The sequence below is a fragment of the Hemiscyllium ocellatum genome, chromosome 11 (assembly GCF_020745735.1).
Source record: "Hemiscyllium ocellatum isolate sHemOce1 chromosome 11, sHemOce1.pat.X.cur, whole genome shotgun sequence".
In the NCBI taxonomy this organism is placed as follows: Eukaryota; Metazoa; Chordata; class Chondrichthyes; order Orectolobiformes; family Hemiscylliidae; genus Hemiscyllium; species Hemiscyllium ocellatum.
The window spans coordinates 14137321-14152059 of NC_083411.1; the positions used below are offsets into that span (position 1 = coordinate 14137321).

Consider the following 14739-nt stretch of genomic DNA (forward strand, 5'->3'; position numbering starts at 1 on the left):
AGCCAACTTTCAAAATCAGCCAGCTCACACAAATTGGATGAAAGAGTATTTTGTCTTTTGATAATGTTGGTTGATGGAATTGTATTGGTGAAGGCAGATGGAACAAATCCCTCCTCTCCCATTGTGCCAGAACCTTCTTCTGGTGCTCTGTCCAATACCTCCAGCAATGAATCAACTGAAACAATGCTCCCAAGCCCTGGACAGATACTTAATTCACAAACATCTCCATGCAGAAGCAAGTGTGCTTCAAGCAAGCTACTTCCAAACTGGCAGATATAATTTTACCAATTTCGGTGCATAATTAATGTATGTTTATTTAGGGGGGATGGTGTCTTGCATTAACAGAATTTTCATTTATAAAACTTTCATTTATAAAATTGGTGACAACTTACAAATACTTACAAGGATGGTTTGCTGCTTATCAACATTATAGGGAAGGAGATGGCTCAGGAGATCACTAGACCAATGTTCTGGAGAAAGTGAGGACTGCAGATGCTGGAGATCAGAGCTGAAAATGTGTTGCTGGAAAAACACAGCAGGTCAGGCAGCATCCAAGGAGCAGGAGAATCGACGTTTCGGGCATGTTCCTGAAGAAGGGCTCATGCCGAAAAATCGACTCTCCTGCTCCTTGGATGCTGCCTAATGTTCTGGAGACGTAGGTTCAAATCCTGATACAGCAGATGGTCGATTGGAATTCAATAAACACTCTCTGGAATTAAGAATCTTCTGATGACCATGATACGACTGAGATTAAAACCCCATCGGGGTCACTAATGTCCTTCAGGGAAGGAAATCTGCCATCCTCACCTGGGCTGGCCTGTATGCAACTCCAGATATGTCCTAAGTGAGGCTATGCAGCTGCCTTCACTCAAAGGACATTCCCCAAGCTCAGTCAGACTGATATCAGAATACTCTGCAGCTCATGTACCCCACCTGTTACATTGTTCAATGGTAAAGCCGTTGTGGGGTCTGTTTGAAGTCCTGCTGGGCTTCAGCTAGTCAACACTTTTGCATGGTTACATCAGTAATCCCATTCTCGACATTGAAATAGCTTCACAGATCCACGGTATCTCATCACCATGTCACCCTTTATTTACACATGGAGAGTTCCTGACACTGAGATCCACCTCCCTCAGAGCCAACTCTCAGAGTGAATAGAACCTCTGACACTCTTATTTATGTTTGTCAGACAGAGCTCCCTGATTGGAACAGATTAACAGCCTCCATCAGGGAACCCACATTCTAAGAGGTCCACCTGGCTGACCTCATTACAGTCTCTACAATGACCACTTCCATTTAGAAGGACAAGGGCAACAGATACACAGTAATACAACCACCTGCAAGTTCCCCCTCCAAGCCACTCACTGATTTGAAAATATATTGCCTTTCCTTCACTGTTACTGGGTCAAAATCCTGGAATTCCATCTCTAAAGTAATTGTGGGTCTACCCACACGTGGACTGCAACATCTCACCGCCTTCTCAAGGGCATCTAGGCATGGTCAATAAATGCTGACCCAGCCAGTGACACCCATGTCCCACGGGTGAATGAAAGTAAAGTACTGATACAGATTGCCTCGAAGACACATTGAGAAGCATTTGATGAGAAAGGACTAGAAACAAAGTGTTTGGCTTCTTTATTTCATAATTAAAAATCATACAACACCAGGTTAAAGTCCAACAGGTTTATTTGGAAGTACACATTTTCAGTGCAGTGCTCCTTTGTCAGGTAGCTAGCTATAACCTGGTGTTGTGTGATTTTTAATTTTGTCCAGTCCAGTCCAACACCGGCACCTCCACATCATCTTCTTTATTTCAAACACAGCAAAGGAGCATACAAAGCAGAAGGCCAAATCCCAATTATTTCATAACTTCTATCTTTGAGAAATTGGTAAAAGTAACAAACCACACATCCTGTCCTGATTGACTTATTTTTGGCAGTGCCTTGTTTTCTGCAGACTATAAAGTGAAACTTCCTGCAGCGTTTAATTTGCAGCTGAGTGCCAAAGATAGAAGGGGTGCCCTTGGCTCAAATTGTCACTGCTCCTTCTGTCCTGTTCCCACCAGGGTCCCCATGAAAATAATGATAGTAATTCAGTCCCACCATTCAATGATTGATTTATCTCTTATCCACATCTCCCCATTTTGGTTCTGTCACCCTTAACAGCCTTACCTAACAAACAACCCTCTAGCTTAGTTTTGAAGGTTTCAACTGATTTAGTCTCAATGTCTCTTTTTCAGGGGAGAGAGTTCCAGATTTTCATTACTGTGGAGTAGTACTTCCTGCCCTCACTTTTTAATGGTCTGGCTGTAATTTTCAGGTTATGCTGCCTTGACTGGATTTCCCCACCATTTTGGAAATAGTTTCTCTCTATCTACCCAACAAATCATTTAATCAGTACCCTTGGTTTTCTAGACTTGCAGGAATACAAGCCTGGACAATGCAAACCATTATTTCACCGTTTTGAACCCAATAGCATTCTGGTGAATGCGCAATACCCTTTCCTACTGGCACCAACAATAGTGTATCATTTCTGAGGTCAGTAAAGAATACAATGCTCCAGAGTTGCATTCCAGAGCATTTGAAATGGAGGTTAATATTCTACTAGTCTTTAAAATTAGTTTTTGTAATTGTCACCATTTCTGAATAGAGTTCTAAATTTCTGTGATCCAACAAATCATCTCTCATGGCATAGTGCTTCAGTGGTTGGCACTGCTACTTCACAGCATCAGGGACCCAGATTCGATTGCAGTCTGGGGTGACTGCGTGGAGTTTGTACGTTCTCCCTGTGCCGACGTGGGTTTTCTCCAGTTTCCTCCCACAGATATGCAGGTTAGGTGGATTGGCAGTGCTAAATTGCCCACAGTGTTAAGGGATGCGCAGGCTAAGTAGATTAGTCATGGGAAATGCAGGATTACAGGGATAGGGTTTGGGTCTGGCTGTGATGCTCTTCAGATGTTTGGTATTGATTCAATGGGCCAAATGGCCTGTTTCTACACTGTATGGATTCGATGATTCAGAAAATGCTCTGGACCATCTTTCCCAGCTTAAACTAGATCAGTCATCATTGCGCCATGTTAGTCATCATCAATAAGTCTGTCAATAAAAATGGCCATCAGGGGCTTTTGTGGTAGAATGGTAGTATGCTCACCTCTAACTCAGGAGACCCGGATTCCATTCCCACCTGCTCCCGATGTGTGATGTAACATTTCTGAATAGATTGATTTTTATAAAATCGAAAACTATTACTCAGAGGTTAAATTTAGCGACAGTTCTCTTTCTGTCTTTCCCCTCATGTTTCTCATTAGCCATAAAGTAATTTGGGATGACCTAAATCTTTGAAGCACAATGAACAGATGCAAGCTATTTTGTCTCTGGCTTCGCTGTTCTGACTTAGCCAATAATACAGTGATCTAAGATATTGCCACGGAATGTCAAGACGGACGTTTTGAAAACTGCAGGCAACCAAAGTGGTTTCTTGTCTGGTGAACACTCCTCCCATCATCTTGAATAGAAGCTGTTGCCAGTCGGCAATGAAAAGTTGTCCCAACATGGTTGACTGATTGTGGATTGTTTGTGTTTCTGTGCAGTAACTTTGAACTGCAGCCCCTGTGGGAGAGGGTGGAGAGCCCACCGGCCAAGCAAGTCAGAAGCAATTTCCCTGGCAACAATTCACAGGGTGGCAGCCGAAACAGTTCCCGTACTGTATCAGGTGAGTCTGTGGCCACGGCACAGGTTTCTTCCCATAATGTCGTCTTGAAAGAAACATGGGAGAGTTTGTGTATGTCACTGCATTCTGTGTCACAAAGCGAAGAGGAAATTGCACTACTCTGCCCATTAGTTTTGCTTCGGTGATGTTTCTCTTTACATTCCCTTGGTGCCGCACCCTACAACTTCCCCAAAAAGTCACATATTTTCTAACGGAAGTTAGAGGTGTGGCGCAAAGTTCCCAGGCTTTTAACAATTTTGAGAATTTAAGTATGAAACATGTCTCAACATCATAATATGTAGAAGTTATGACACAGTAAAAGGGAACTTCAGCTTAATGAGGCTGTGTTGATGTTTACTTTCTACACTGCTTGTTCCCATATCCCTTCATTCCCCCATTCCTTTATTCACATATCTAATCTAATCCTAAATTATTAACACAACTTCCGCTTCATTCAGCAACAATGAAAATGAATTCCACAGCCACACAATTCTGTGTCTGGAGAAGCTTCTCCAGCCTCCTGTTCTAAACCTTCTCCATTTAGTTATGCATTTGAAGTTGCCTCGCTCTAGACCATTCAACAATTGCTAAGAGTTTGCTTATATTTGACCTGGTCCATCCCCTCACACTCTGCATTGTTCTAATTAGAAAGGACCCATTTTGTTTCCCATGCTAGAGAGTCATGGAGTCATACAGCCTGGAAACAGACCCTTTGATCCAATCAATCCATGACAAAGATAATCCCAAACTAAACTAGTCCAACCTGTCTACTGCTCACCTATGTACCTCCAAACCTTTCCTATTCATGTATTTTTGGAAATGTTGTCTTTTAAATGTTGTAACTATGTCCACATCCACAACTTTCTCAGGAAATACATTCTACATGTGAACCACACTCTGTGCATAGGAATTGTCTCTGCTGTCTTTCCGAAATCTCTCTCCTTTCACCATAACAAGTGTCCCCTAGCTTTGAAATCCCACAACTCAGAGAAAAGGTACCTTCCATTCACCCTAACTATACCCCTCATGGTATTATATGCCTCCAAAAAGATCACCTCTCAACCTCCTCCTCCAATGTTTGTGATTTCAGATACCAGACACTGTCTCATTGAATCTACATGTACCTTCTCTCAAGCTTGTCCTTCCAATCGGTAGAGCCCACACAGTAGTCCAACTGAAGTGACGCAAATATTGTGTATGGGCTGAACATTACTTTGTAGCGTTCAGATGCTAAACTTTTTCAGATAAATGTCAGAATCCCCTTCAAAGGTTTCACTATCTCATCAAGCTGGCGTGCTGCCATTAGATTCCTGTGAACTTAGGAACCTTAAAAATGCTCAAAACTTCCACAGCTCCAGATCTACTTTGTGCAATATTTCCTCTCCTTCGGTACTGTTCCACTCAAAACCACTGTCATTAATGCACTCATCAAACCGCGGTCATTAACCCGCTCATCCAAACCGCGGTCATTAACGCACTCATCCAAACCACTGTCATTAACATACTCATCCAAACTACTGTCATTAACCCGCTCATCCAATCTCCTGTCATTAATGCACTCATCAAACCGTGGTCATTAACCCGCTCATCCAAACCGCGGTCATTAACGCACTCATCCAAACCACTGTCATTAACGTACTCATCCAAACCACTGTCATTAACCCGCTCAACCAATCTCCTGTCATTAATGCACTCATCAAACCGTGGTCATTAACCCGCTCATCCAAACCGCGGTCATTAACGCACTCATGCCAACCACGGTCATTAACCCGCTCGTCCAAACCACTGCCATAAACGCACGCATCCAAACCACTGTCATTAACCCGCTCATCCAATCTCCTGTCATTAATGCACTCATCCAAACCATGGTCATTAACACACTCATATTGTCATTAACGTACCCATCCAAACAGAAATCATCCTGACCACAATCACATAGTCACTGCGGTTAATTGCTTTACCTTTATTTTGTGGGTGTTCACTTATTGTTTTCCTTACCCTCATATCCTCGCTTCTGGCCCTCTGCTCATCCACCCGAGCGTAAAAACCAGCATGTTATGAAATTGGAAGCATCATCATCTTCCACCACTTTAATGCCGATGGATACCCCAGGACAACATGTGTTGCATTCAACGCAACATGTAGATTAGTAATAGCAAAAGGCCACATAAACATCTTTGCAGCACTCTGGACTGTGAGAGTTGGAGAAGAGATATTTACAGAAGATTGTCTGGATAGACAACGGTGAAACTAGCTGACACCAATCCTGTTCTGCACGGGTGTTGGGTGCTGAGCGGCCTGCTGTCTCAGTGGTTAGCCCTGCTGTCTCACCGCGGTGGGGACCCAAGTTCGATTACCCACTCAGGCGAGTCCATATGGAGTTTGCTTGTTCTCCTCGTGTCTGCGTTTTCTCCGGGCACTCAGGTTTCCTCCCACAGTCCAAAGATATGCAGGTTAGGTGAATTGACCATGTCTTAAATTGTCCGTCATGTTCAGGGGTGTGCAGGCTAGGTTGGTTAACCATGGGAGGGGCGGGGTTACAGAGATTGGGTGGGTCTGGGTGGGATGTTCTTCTGAGAGTCAGTATGGACTCAATCGGCCAAATGGCCTGCTTCCACAGGATAGGGATTCTGAGAGTGAGCATGGTGACTGAGGAGTCAACCATGTCAAAGGTCACAGACAGTTCAAGAAGAGTAATGATTGGTATTCTATCACAGCCGCAGAAGTAGTCATTTATGCCTGTAATTAAGGCAATCTCAGTGAAGTTGTACAGCAAAAATCTGACTGAAGAGTGTTAACCTTGGCATTGCAGGTAGGGTAGACATGGTTTTGGAAGGCAACTGCATATTCTCGGATTTTGGAGAATAAAGGGAAGTTGGAATTGGGGTAGTAGTTTCCCACAATAAGGAAGTTAAGGGTGGTTTTGCTTTAAAGAGTGGGTGAATGACAGTTGTTTTGAGTGGGACAATACCAGAGGAGAAGAAACTGACCACTAGCAAGAAAGTCAGCACTTCACATTGATGGAGCCATAGTTGGGCAAGATGTGAGATGGAGTTGTTTTGAAAATCCAGTGTAAGTTATAAGTTTAAGATGAAAGAATGGGTGAAGCTTTGAGACAAGCTCTGGAGTGAAATTTGCATGTATGATAAAATGGACTCAGTCAGGAAATGAATGTCTAGATTTGGAAACAGAGGGCAACTGAGGCAGTTTTGAAAACTACTGGACACACAACTGGGGCCCTCCAATCAATAACAGAGAGCTGGAGTGATGATGAAAGTCAACTTTGGGTTGATAGTGTGGAACTGAGTCAGGGTCTCTATAATTGGAAATTCTCTCCAATGGATCTGATGCTTCATGAATGGGGAGCTGGAGGTAAGTGCAACAACAAAGATCGCTGTTCTGTGTCCTACTGACCACATGTTGTGGCCTTTGTGAGTTACAAACTGACCCCGTTCTGAAAGCACTGAGCACGAATCAAGCGAAACAATAACCAGCAGGTCCTCCTCTCCCTGCTCCTAATTACTGATTATTAAGCTGTTACTGAGGGGATAACTAACCAATAAACAAACTGCTACAGCCCTGAAAAGATTTCCAGCAATAGCCACTACTTACTTCAGAGATCCAATGATACACCAAAGTCTCATTGATTTTGATTCAGTTGACCCATCGTTAGTTCTGAACCAATTTCAAGTGCCTTGCTGCCTGTTTGTGACTCTGTGCATTTCTGTACGAGTTGTTCAAAGTACATTATATTAATTTTCTGAACCTTTTATCGATTGGGTTCCCTAACATAACCTCAGTTACACATGCCTGCAGTTTGAAAAAAGGCTTGCTCCCAATTTGTTGTGATCTGACAAAAATAATGTTATACTATGAAGGTGGCCCTTGTCGTGCACTCTGACCAACACAATTTCTCTTTCAAACGTACCTCGAGTGTTGTTGTCATGCTCTGTGAACCCCTTGTGACCTGTGGTATAGAAACAGGGAACTGCATTGCGCACGATTTAATAACAAAATGTTTAATCACTGTGCTATCACAAGCTGAACTGGGATTAACCCCAGTTGTTAAAGAACCGTATCGCATTTTGGTAATTCGGAATGTGAGCATGCTAATTACAGCCTTGGGGACCACATCCAGCCTTCCCAAGAATGTGGGGCTTGTTCATTCCCTGTAAAATTCTCAAAGCTATTTAACATAACAAGCAAAACCGCATTGAGTGAAATGAGATTATAATGGTGTTATCTGGGATAGTTCCAACTGAACCTTTCTATGGCAAATACAAAGTGTGATTTCCCCACTATTTCGCAATTGCTTCAGAATTTGCATTCTTCACTCTTTCACATCCCATTTTTTTTTTATGGTTGCTTATCAAGTGGGTGTAGTGTCCCCTGCTTATAAATGCGTACCTGCTCTAAAGAGAGAGAGAACTTCTTCACCATTAATTGTCTAAAACATCAGCCTTATGAAGAATTAGTTTGGTTTAGGGAATGAAGTGGAATTTCACAGCAAGAAAATAAATCCTTTGCCCAGTTGGTCCCCATTACTGGACACATACATTGCTGCATATATAAGTAATCTCACCTTATCAATTCATCCTTTCATTCATTTCTCAGTCATGCACCAGTTCCAGCAAGAATTATTGCCCTTTGAAGTTCAATGGCATTATCACTACTGAATCCCCAATATTAATATTCTGGGGATTACCATTGACCACAAACTGGACTAGCCAGTTAGATACAGTGGCTACAAGAGCAGGTCAGAGTCTATGAATGCTACTGTGAGCATCTCACCCCCCGACTCCCCAAAATCTAACCATTATCTACAATGCACAAGTTGAAAATGTGTTGCTGGTTAAAGCGCAGCAGGTCAGGCAGCATCCAAGGAACAGGAAGTTCGACGTTTCGGGCAAAAGCCCTTCATCAGGATAATTCTTGGATGCTGCCTGACCTGCTGCGCTTTAACCAGCAACACATTTTCAGCTCTGATCTCCAGCATCTGCAGACCTCACTTTTTACTCTACAAGGCACAAGTCAGGAATATGATGGAATACTCCCCACTTGCCTGGATGGGTGCAGCCCCAACAATACTCAGGAAGCTCAACACCATCCAGGTCAAATCAGCCCCTTGATTGGCACCATATCCACCGCACTCAATTTGCACTCCATTTACTATCAACACGGTATGTACCACCTATGAGTCCATCAGAGGCAGGAAACAAGAGGTTGACTAATATTTTTGCAAATGGAAAACAGTATCTAGTTGTGTTTCATAGACCTCAATGTTTGTGATACATATTAATATTTTACACGAATCTGTGGGAGGTAGATGGCACAAATATTGGCCATGTAGTTGATTATGAAGTGGATGGCTGTTGACTTGGTTGAGAGGATGGAAATGTAGCAAATGGGATTCTGGGAAGTGAACATTATGCAACTGGGGAGGGCAAACAAACAATGGAATACACAATATGTGAGAGAGCATTGAGAGGAAGTTACAGACCTTGGAGTACATGTCCATAGTTTTCTGAAGGTGGTAGGACAGGTTAATAAAGAATGTATGTGGGATTCATTGAGTATAAAAGCAGAAGCAGAATGCTGGAACAATATAAGATATTGTTTGCTTGGCCACAGCTAGAGTTTTGAGTACTGTTCAGTCACCAAATTACAGGAAGGACAAAACTGCTCTGAAAAGATTGCCAGGGCTTGCAATTTGCAGCTGTGAGGAAAGAGTGGTTAGGCTAGGGCTGTTTACCTCAGAACAGAGGAAGCTGAGGGGTAACTCAATCAAGATGTGCAAAATAACGAGGTGTTCAGAAGGAGTGAACAGGGAAGACCTGTCTCAGGGCTCTGTGCCCCCTAAAAATGCAGAGGTCCACTACCCAGGGAGACAGATTTAAGGTGGCTGATAGATGGATTAGAGGAACAGGAAAAAGTTCATTTCAAGCTGAGGATGGTGGGTGTCTGGAATTTGCTGCTGCGTTTGATGACTGAGGCAGAAATCCTTAATTAATTTAAAAAGTGACCTGGATCTTCACCTGAAGTCCTGTAAGGTGAAGCACCAGGAGCTGGAAAGTGAAGGTAGACCAGACTGTTGGTTTACTTGACTATTGCAGACACAATGTGTTGAATGTTCTTTTTCTCTGCCATAACTGTTCTATTGTTCTGCCGTGCAATCGCACAAGATGGGGACTGAAGAGCCTGCTTTCATCACTAATAAGTGAAGAACAGAAAATGGAGTGAGAAAAGTCACTCTACACTATCAAAAGTCTCATTTGACAAAACATATTTAATGAAAATGGGAAAGTTCAATTCCATTCTCATAGAGTCGTAGAGATGTACAGCATGGAAACAGACCCTTCGGTCCAACCTGTCCATGCCGACCAGACATCCTAACCCAATCTAGTCCCACCTGCCAGCACCCGGTCCATATCCTTCCAAACCCTTCTCATTCATATACCCATCCAAATACCTCATAAATGTTGCAATTGTACCAGCCTCCACCACATCCTCTGGCAGCTCATTCCATACGCGTACCACCCTTTGCATGAAAAAGTTGCCCCTTAGGTCTCTTTTATATCTTTCCCCTCTCACCCAACAAAATGCTGATTTTCTGTAATTAATCCACACTTACCCGACATTTTGACTTGGACTATCATTTCTGAAAGCATGAAAAAGCCAGAAAAGCTCAGCAGATCTGGCAAGATCTATGGAGAGAAATCAGAGTTAATGTTTCAGGTCCACTGACCCTTCCTTAGAACTGATTGTAACTATCAGGAAATATCATTTTTTGTGCCGGAGCTGGGTAGGGAGAGAGGATAAGGAGCAAATGATAGGAGGAGATAGAGCTCAGTGAGAGAGAGAGAAGAACCTAAGGGTTCAGGTACATAATTCTTTGAAGTTTGTGTCACATTTAGGTAGATGGTTAAAAAGGTGCTTGGTACATTTGCCTTCATTGCTCAGTCCTTTGAGTATAGAAGTTAGGAGGTCATGTTGAGATTGTACAGGACATTGGTGAGGCCCTTTCTCGTATACTGTGTCCGGTTCTGTTCACCCAGTTATTGGAAGCATATTATCAAGCTGGACAGGGTTCGGAGGAGATTTATAGGGATGTTGCCAGGTATAGAAGGTTAAGTGACAAAGAAAGGCTAAATAGGCTGTGACTTTCTTTCACTGGAGTGTAGGAGATTGAGAGGAGACCTGATTGATAAACTTCTATCATGAGAGATATTGATGGAGTTAATGGTAGTTGTCTTTTCCTAAGGATGAGGGTTTTCAAGAATAGGGGGTACATTTTTAAAATGCGAGGAAAAAGATTTTTAAAAAAGTGAAATTCTTTTACATAGAGGGAGATTCACATGTGGAATGAACTTCCTGAGGAAGTGGTGGCTGTGGGTACAATTACAACATTTAAAAGATAATTGGATAAATTCATGAATTGAAAAGATTTGGAGGGTTATAGGCGAGGAGCAGGCAAGTGCGACTAGGTTACAGAGGAACCTTGATTATCCAAGCAACTCAGGCGGGTAGTATTTTATTTGGAATATCGATTTTTTGGATAATCAATTTGACCTTAAACAAGGGAAGCCATGCTGCTCTAATGCTTTGCTCCATCGAAGAGTTTGTTTAAATCTATAATTTTGATGAGTCTGTTATTTCAACAAACTAGTCTTTGCATTCTGCAAATTGGCAGGTTAAACTGAGAAGTACTAAACCCTTACTATCAGATAAATATATGAAATCATAGCATTAAACAAGGTCCCGAACAGCTTCTACAATCACAAGAGCATTTGTCAGTTTTCGTTGAACTCTGTGTTGAGATAGAAAGACAGAAACACCACCTCGCCCATGTGTTTACTTTCACGGCCGTTTGTTTCATGAACAGCCCAGTAAAGTGACATGAATAAAGCAGTTACTTTTGCAAAGGGCTGTGTTGCCAACCCTTACGTTAAAAAAAAATCCAGTCGCTGATGCATGAGGTGCTTGTGTTTTTGTTTTTGCCAGCGTTTTCACATGTCCTTCAGTACAGGTAATCTGAATTCACTTACCTCTTTGATGTAACATTTTTATGGGACTGTGAGATCTTATTTGGATAATCTGAAATTCGGATAATTGACATTTGGATAAACAAGGTTCCTCTGTAGTTGGGATTATGTTCAACTGAAGGGTTTGTTTCCGTGTTGTATGACTCTATAACAGTTGGGCATACAAAGGAATAGAAAATGATCAGTCTTGGAGGATGAGTAACTGTAAATGGGGATTGTTAGTGGCTAACGATAGGTTTTGTATAATAGCAGGCCAATGCCTTCTATATTGTCATCTAAATCATTTATATAAATGACAAACAAAAGAAGACCCAGAGCCGATCTCTGTGGAACACTGTTGGTCACAGGTCTTCATTCCAAAAGCCAACCCTCCGACAATGCTGTCTGTATCCTGCCATTAAACCAATTTTGTCTCCAGTTGGTAAACTCACCCTGACTCCCATGTGATCTAACATTACTCATTAGTCTACCATGTGGAACCTTGCCAAAGGCTTTACTAAGATCCAAGTAAACAATGTCTACTGCTCTGCCCCCAATCATTTTGCTTACTTCCTCAAAAAACTCAATCAAATTTGGGAGACATGATTTCCCTCACACAAAACCATGCTGACTATCCCCAAACATGCCTTACCTCTCCAAATGTCAACAAATCCTACCTTTCAGAATCATCTCCAACAACCTACACACCACTGAAGTCAGACTCTCAGGTCTATAGTTCCCAGGCTTCTCCTTACATCCCTATTCAAAACAAGGGCACAAGATTAGCCATCCTCCTGTCATCTGGCACCTCAGTCGTATTTACAGATGATGCAAATAGTTCTGAAAGGGGCCTGCAATTTCTTTCCAAGCTTTCTGGGCAGCACGGTGCCTCAGTGATTAGCACTGCTGCCTCACACCGTCAGGGACCTGGGTTCAGTTCCTGCCTTGGGTAACTGTTTGCACATTCTCCCTGTGTCTGCGTGGGCTTGCTCCCGTTTCCTCCCATTCAAAGATGTGAGGGTCAGGTGAACTGACCATGCTAAATTGCCCATAGTGTTAGATGCATTAGTCAAGGGTAAATATAGGATAGGGGCTTGGGGCTGGGTGGGTTACTCTTTGGAGGGTCAGTGTGGACTTGTTGGGCCGAAGGACATGCTTCCATACTGGAGGGAATATAATCTAACTTTCCCATAATATCCTGGTTTTTAGCTGTTTTCTTTCAGCCAATTAAGATTTCTTTGTCCTGGGTCTTTTCTAAAGCATTTTTTCCACACTAGAATCTGGGAGGATTTCCCATTTTTTGCCCTGCTACACAGGGGTAACAAGGGGAAATTTTCTTGATTCCTCATAATGCAATAACTCTTAGGTACAGGCTGGCACACACAGAGTGCTCAGTCTCATGCTTCCATTTCAATGATGTTTTGAACTCTTGTCATTATTTCTTTGAAGAAAACACATTAATTATTTTTAAACTTTGAAACATAATTCAAAGAGAATGACTTGTTACCGAGCAGGTGTCATCAGTTCCTTCTTTTCTTTAAAGTTAGAAGAAGTCCAGTCAGTTTGAAGTTTCTTTGACATGTTCGGCATTACATTCCACTGGTCCCTCTGTCCCTGGCTCTAAAAGTGTGTGTGTCTCCGTTTCTCTTTTCTCTCTCTTACTCTCTCTAGACAGCCAGTTAATTGACGTCTGCAACCACTTTTGGCTATATCAGCTCTCTTTAAAAAAGCACACTTTGGATTTGCAAGTTAAAAATGTCCACATTATCCAGAGTTCTGACAATCATTGGAACAATGTGGCACTTTTTCAATGCCTTCTGGAAATCGAAATCTTTTTACATATTCCTTGCATTTGTCTATATTTAGCCTGCTTCATACTTGTACTCACAACCTGTTATCTAACTTACACCTACCCATTCTGCTTCATATTAATCTCTATCTCTTTCAACAATCAGGGAGCTCTGGCTTTGCTTGCCTTGAACCTTGCTCCTGCTTAGAAGTTCCCAAACTATCTCCTTCTTCACAGGAACCCATTGTTCCATTCCAGTTTTACCTGCCAATCAAATTACATAAGCCAAGTCTTTTCTCACCCTGCTAAAATCGCCATTTCTTTTAGTATTTCTCTCCTAAATTACTCCTTGTCCATTTCTGTAGCCAACTTAAACCTAACAACACAAAGGTCACTCTTCCCTAAATGTTGCCTGCCTTTCTTGGTCTGCTTAGAACATAAGAAATAGGAGCAGGAATAGACCCATCAAGCCTGCTCTGCCATTCAATAAGGTCAACGTTGATTTTTTCATGGACTCAGATCTACTTACCCATAACTTTGATTCCCTCATTATTCAAAAGTCTATCTTTGCCTTAAAAAACTTGACCCAGTTTATTTCCAAGATCCAAATCTAGCAATGCCTCCTCATTGGGCTGAAATTTATTGATCAATATAATTCTCCCAAACATGCTTGTAAAAAAAGCCTTTTACTTTATTACCATTATCCACTTTATATTAGAATAATTGTAATTCCCCATTATGTTAACACTGTCTTTCACTTCTCTATAATCTCTTTGTAGATTTACTCCTCTGTGCCTTTCCCCCTAGTTGATGATTCATAAAACATCTCAAATAGTGCAATAATATCTCTATTACATCTAAATTCAGATCAGATAGATTCTGTTTCTGACCCCTCCTCCCACTAGGATGTCCTCTCTCTCTGACATTGCGATATTCTCCTCACCAAACCTCCCCTCTTTCTTTCCTTCTTTATCTTTCCTGAAGCCCCTGTATCCAGAAATATTCAGTACACAGCCCTGCCTTAATTTGATGCAGGTCTCTGTTATCATCATGGCATTGTGTCCCCTGTGTTTATCATCCCTGAAGCTTACTGGGCCCCATTCATCAGGCTGTGGTTACCTATGGTTACACTAATTTACCACTTTTGGCTATATCATATCTTTTTTTAATAAACACATTTAGGAAATTCAAGTTAAAAGTGTCCACATTACTTCAGAGTTC

The 14739-nt window shown here is 42.1% G+C and overlaps 1 protein-coding gene across 2 annotated transcripts in view; it reads left to right on the forward strand.

Annotated features, from left to right (window-relative positions):
* The window catches only part of si:zfos-2326c3.2 (mitogen-activated protein kinase kinase kinase kinase 4), a 290366-nt gene that overhangs the window by 196937 nt on the left and 78690 nt on the right, over positions 1 to 14739 (forward strand). For both annotated transcript variants that reach the window (XM_060832025.1, XM_060832026.1), the window contains one exon: positions 3590 to 3711. In XM_060832025.1, coding sequence (XP_060688008.1) covers positions 3590 to 3711 — 122 coding nt within the window. The remainder of the gene's footprint in view (positions 1 to 3589; positions 3712 to 14739) is intronic.